Source organism: Temnothorax curvispinosus, unplaced genomic scaffold (genome assembly GCF_003070985.1).
Source record: "Temnothorax curvispinosus isolate PA1 unplaced genomic scaffold, ASM307098v1 QBEX01002682.1, whole genome shotgun sequence".
Classification (NCBI taxonomy): Eukaryota; Metazoa; Arthropoda; class Insecta; order Hymenoptera; family Formicidae; genus Temnothorax; species Temnothorax curvispinosus.
Genome location: NW_020212462.1, coordinates 1 through 5,467, shown reverse-complemented (window position 1 = coordinate 5,467; position 5,467 = coordinate 1). Strand labels below are relative to the sequence as shown.

General features: G+C 59.9%; 3 protein-coding genes across 3 annotated transcripts; all 3 read left to right on the top strand.

Moving 5' to 3' along the window:
- Positions 1–150: 150 nt before the first annotated feature.
- Positions 151–1,989, top strand: LOC112451857. The gene has a single exon (XM_025011762.1). It carries the CDS (start codon positions 151–153, stop codon positions 1,987–1,989), a length of 1,839 nt encoding a protein of 612 aa, XP_024867530.1.
- A 188-nt stretch (positions 1,990–2,177) lies between these two features.
- On the top strand, positions 2,178–4,094 carry LOC112451855. Its single transcript, XM_025011761.1, has one exon. It carries the CDS (start codon positions 2,178–2,180, stop codon positions 4,092–4,094), a length of 1,917 nt encoding a protein of 638 aa, XP_024867529.1.
- Positions 4,095–4,130: 36 nt separating this feature from the next.
- Positions 4,131–5,330, top strand: LOC112451854. Its single transcript, XM_025011760.1, has one exon. The coding sequence runs from the start codon at positions 4,131–4,133 to the stop codon at positions 5,328–5,330; it is 1,200 nt and encodes a 399-aa protein (XP_024867528.1).
- Positions 5,331–5,467: the final 137 nt, after the last annotated feature.

Here is a 5,467-nt window from a genome sequence, read left to right as displayed (position 1 = left end):
GCCCCATTCCCGCGCCTCTAACTCGATCTTCCTTCTGCTCACGCACATTTATTGGTCCTTCGAGCCGGATTTCGCGACCGATATCCGCGCCGCGAGTGAGTGGTCAAGGGTGAGCTTCTCGTGCTACGAGTGACCGCCTGGAAGACGAAGATGAGCAACCCTGAGATGGAGGGACTTATCCGTTCGCAGAACGAACTGCACGGACGCATCGCACGCGCCTATGAAAACTTGAAGAAAGCGGGAGGCGCAAGATTGACAATGGGACTGGTGAATGCTCGCCTCCAAGCCTTGGAATCGAACTGGAACAAGTTCGAGGAACAACACGGCAAACTGCTATTAATGCCTCCAGATGTTCTCGCCGCCACTGACTATAAGGAACAGGACCTCCCGGCTTTGGTGGAGGAGACCTTCTTAACGCAGAAGGGAATGTTCCTGGACGTCCTCCTGTCGCACAAGGCGAGGGAGGAGGCTGCAGCTAAGAATGAGACTTCGGAGACGGCGACAACGACGAATCGCACCACGTTACCGCGGATTCAGCTGCCGGAATTCTCAGGCAAATACGAGGACTGGCCGTCGTTCCGCGACCTCTTCCACTCTCTCATAGGCCGGGACGCTAACACGACGCCGGTGGAAAAGCTGCACTACCTCAAAACTTCCTTGAAAGGTGAGGCTGAGTTATTAGTCCGGAATATCGCGACGACGGCCGAAAATTATGACAGTGCGTGGGACGTATTGAATGCGTATTATGAGAACAAGCGACTTCTCACCCGCGCGTATCTGTCCAATTTCCTTGCGCTAACGAAAATGAAGAGTGAATCGGCGGTCGAGCTTCGAAAGATTTTCCACGGCGTCAAAGCAACGGTCAGCTCGTTGGCGAGTATCGGTCGGCCTATAAACCGTAGCGAGGACTTATTCGTTTATCTGGCGGTCGAGCTACTGGATCCGCGTTCGCGACGCGAGTGGGAAACGTCAATCGGCGACACGACCGAGCCTCCGACGTATGCGACTCTCGAGCAATTCCTGGATCGGCAGCTGCATACGCTCGAGTCGATGCAGCCTGCTAAGGTCGACGGAGCCGCCGGTAAGGCCGCGAGCGGAGCCGCCAAATCCGCGCGGAGCCACCTCGCTCGGAAGCAGGAGGGAAATCCGGACGCCAAGCGAGGTCGTTGCCACTGCTGCCAAAAGGACCATATCCTCATGTTCTGCGAGGACTACAAGAGGAAAACAGCCCAGGAACGGAAGCAGCTCGTCGACAACAAGAACCTGTGCCTGAACTGCCTCGGTTCTCACAAGGTCAGTGAGTGCGCGTCGAAGAAGGGGTGTGCAGCGTGTGGCGCGCGACACCATACTTCCGTCCACGATGCGTGTCGCGAGGTCGAGGTCGCGAAGACGGTTCACGCGGCTCAAAGACTTGCCGTAAAGCCGAGCGCGGTGCTTCTCGCCACCGCTCGCGTCCGCGTAGCCGATCGGTTCGGAACCTTGCATCACGCTCGCGCGCTGGTCGACCAGGGATCGGAGTCGTCCCTTGTGACCGAGCGCCTCGCGCAAAGATTAAAGTTACCGCGTTCTCGCACGTCGGTTTCGATATTCGGCGTCGGCGGACAGAAAACGGCCGTCGCAAAAGGACGCGTATCGCTGACTCTCGCGCCGCGAACCGACGGCCCCGCGATGTCAGTCTCCGCGCTCGTACTCCCCCGGCTCACAATATACGCCGGCGGTATCGAGGCCGGCGCTGAAGCGTGGTCTCATCTTCAGGGTCTGGAGCTGGCGGACCCCGAGTTCAGCGCGTCCGACTCGGTGGACATCCTCCTCGGTGCCGACGTTTACGCGGAAATATTGCAAGAGGGACTTCGCAAGGGGGTAGTCGCGAGCCCGTCGCGCAAAACACGACTCTTGGCTGGATTCTGTCTGGCGCTATCGGTGAAGGTGCTTCGAGTCACTTCGCGCAATCCTACCAGTGCCGTGTCGAGGACAAACTGTCGCAACTAGTGAGACGATTTTGGGAGCAGGAGGAGGTTCCGTCGGCTGCCGGACCGCTCTCGAAAGCCGATCAGGAGTGTGAGGAACATTTCGCGCGCACACATTCGCGTAAGCCCGACGGGCGCTACGTGGTGCGACTCCCCGTCGTCGAGCCGATGCCGAATCTCTGTGGTACGCGCCGCGCGGCCGTTCGCGTGATGAAGGCCATGGAAGCGAAGTTCGCGCGAGATGCTTCCTTCCATGCGCTGTATACAGATTTCATGCGTCAATACGTCGAGCTCGGGCATATGACGCCGGTCGATCCTCCGGCCGATCCGGCGAAAATGGCCGTTTGCTATCTGCCTCACCATGGAGTGATGAAGGAAACCAGCACGACGACGAAATTGCGAGTCGTCTTCAACGGTTCTTCCGCGCTGCCGACGGGAGCGGCGCTAAATAAGTATCTGCAGACCGGGCCGAACTTGCTGCCGGCTTTGGCAGAGATCTTACTCCGTTGGCGGCGTCACCGGTACGTTTTCGCGGCGGACATAGAGAAAATGTACCGGCAGATCGAAGTCCACCCGGAAGACAGGGATCTGCAACGCATAGTCTGGCGTGAGAGCCCTAGCAATGTGTTGCTGAAATTTCTCCTAATCACTCTCACGTACGGGCTTGCTTGTTCCGCGTTCCTAGCGATTCGCACGCTCCATCAGCTGGCCAAGGACGAGGGAGTTGAGTTCCCGCTAGGAGCTATCGCCCTCCTACTGGAGACCTACATGGACGACGTATTGTCTGGCGCGGACACGATCTCGAGGGCCAAAGAGATCCGTCGTCAGCTGGACCGAATCTGCATGGCGGGCGGCTTCCCGCTCAAGAAGTGGTCGGCGAACGAGGCGTCGATACTCGATGAGGTCCCTCCTGAGGATCGCCTTCAACGCGAGCCCCGGTGGTGGCTCCTGGGAGAGAGCCACTTGACCCTCGGGCTGCGTTGGCATCCACGCGAAGATCAGTTCGCCTACTCGACGCAACTGACCCAACTGGAGGCTATTACGAAGCGGTCGGTCTTATCTTTAGCCGCTCGGCTATTCGATCCGCTGGGGTGGCTCGCCCCCACTACCGTATTAGCTAAAATTTTGTTTCAGTCCACCTGGTTGCTGGGATTGGATTGGGACACGCAGCTCCCTGACACCGACGTACGACGATGGCTCGAATTCCAGGCCGGACTGCCTCTACTGGAAACGATCCGAGTGCCCCGATGGCTGGAGAGCGATCAAGAAGGTGTTAAGCGCGAACTGCACGGATTCGCCGACGCCTCGGAAAAGGCGTACGCAGCGGTGGTCTACCTGCGGACCGAAAGCTCGAGCGGCGAAGTAGTCGTGAGCCTCGTGGCGGCGAAAACCAAAGTCGCTCCGTTAAAGCAGGTCAGCCTTGCACGGCTGGAGCTAAACGCTGCCGCCTTACTCGTCCGACTCGCCAATCATGCTCGGCGGGTCCTCAAGATAGAAGAGGATCCGACCCATCTGTGGACTGATGCGACCGTAGTGCTAGGCTGGATTCGAGGTCACCCTGCTTCCTGGAAGACATACGTGGCAAACAGAGTGAGTGAGATTCAGCTCACTCTCCCTGACGCTTATTGGCATCACGTCCCCGGGCGTGAAAACCCCGCCGACTGCGCGTCCCGAGGCCTCTTACCAAGGGAACTCGTGGAGCACCCGCTCTGGCGGCAGGGCCCGGCGTGGCTCCGAACTAAAACCGGTCCGTGGTCCGCTCCCTTGGACGACGAAGTACCCGTCGACCTCCCGGAACGGCGCTCTCACATACATGCCGTGGCAGCCGCTACGGAGGAGCCCGAGCTGCTGACGAGGTACTCATCCCTGACGAGCTTGGCGCGGACGACAGCTTGGTGCCGCCGTTGGCTGCGGTGCCTGCGGGCGAGGCGGACTGCCCACGAGAAGCAGCCCGATTCCTCCGCTGGGCTCGTACTAACACGCGAGGAGCTCAGCGACGCCATCGTGGGTTGGATCGGCTGGGTTCAATCCATTCATTTCAAGGGGGAAGCGACGGCCCTCCGAAAGAACGCTCCGCTGCCGGCGCGCAGTTCCATCGCCTCGCTGAGCCCCTTCCTGGACGAGTGAGGCCTACTCCGCGTCGGCGGTAGACTCAAGAACGCCATGCTTGCCTACGACGCTAGGCACCCTGTGATCTTACCGGGACCGTCACGATTAACGAGGCTTATCGTGGAGGCGTGCCATCGGCGGACATTGCACGGAGGCGTGCAGGCGACCCTCGGAGCCCTTCGCCAGGAGTACTGGGTCCCTCGCGGTCCTACATTGGTGAAAGGGTGTATTCGGCGTTGCGTGACGTGCGTGCGATGGCGGGCGGCCTCTCCACAGCCTCTCATGGGAAGCCTCCCTGGTCCTAGGGTAACTCCCGCTCGGCCATTCCTGAACACCGGAGTCGACTACGCCGGACCGGTGTGGCTGAGAACCTCCAAGGGACGGGGCCAGCGGGCCTCTAAAGCATTTATCGTTGTATTTGTATGTCTGTGTTCTAGAGCGGTACACCTCGACGTGGCTACGGACTACACCGCCGACGCCTTCCTGGCTGCGCTGCGCCGCTTCGTTTCCCGCCGCGGTTTATGCCAGACGTTGTACAGCGACCGCGGCACAAATTTTGTCGGTGCCGACGCACAATTGCGCGATCTATTCTCCGCCGGCGGCCAGGGGGGCCGACGCATCGCCGAGCGCGTTGCTGAGGAGAGGATAGCGTGGCGCTTCAATCCCCCCGCTGCGCCCAACTTTGGCGGCATCTGGGAGGCAGCCGTCAAGTCGACCAAGCATCACTTGCGGCGAGTGATCGGCGAGGCGACTCTCACCTACGAGGAGATGGCCACGTTATTATCTCAGGTAGAGGCGTGCCTGAATTCACGTCCCCTGCAGGCCCTGACAGACGACCCTGAGGACCTCAGCCCGCTCACTCCCGGCCACTTCCTCATAGGCTCGGCCATCAGCGCCGTACCGGAGCCGTCGTTGACGGAGGAGAGGACGACTCGGTTGTCCCGCTGGCAACAAGTCCAGCAGATGCGGGACCATTTCTGGGCGCGATGGTCTAAGGAGTACCTCCAGACGCTTGCTCATCGCCCAAAATGGCTCAAGGCCGACCTGGAGGTGCGAGCAGGCCGCTTGTGCCTCGTAAGAAGCGAGACGACGCCCCCGACCAAGTGGCCCCTCGCTCGGATTGAGGAGCTACTCCCGGGCGACGACGGACAGGTTCGCGTCGTCAAAGTTCGAACGGCGGCATCGATACTCACACGGCCTGTGAGCAAACTCGTCCTCCTCCCGGACTGCGACGCACCGGGAAGCGAGGAGTAATCGCGAAAACCGTCATCTCCTTATCGCGTCGTGCGCAAATTAGAATCAATTAAATATCATCGTAGGTTGCACCATACGAGGCGGGCGGAATGTTCGCGATCGAACCGTAATCCCCCGTGAATAATCGCGAGGAGAAT

Coding starts and splice junctions, on each gene's coding strand:
- LOC112451855 (XM_025011761.1), top strand. CDS start 2,178: ATGAAGGCCATGGAAGCGAAGTTCGCGCGAGATGCTTCCTTCCATGCG.
- LOC112451857 (XM_025011762.1), top strand. CDS start 151: ATGAGCAACCCTGAGATGGAGGGACTTATCCGTTCGCAGAACGAACTG.
- LOC112451854 (XM_025011760.1), top strand. CDS start 4,131: ATGCTTGCCTACGACGCTAGGCACCCTGTGATCTTACCGGGACCGTCA.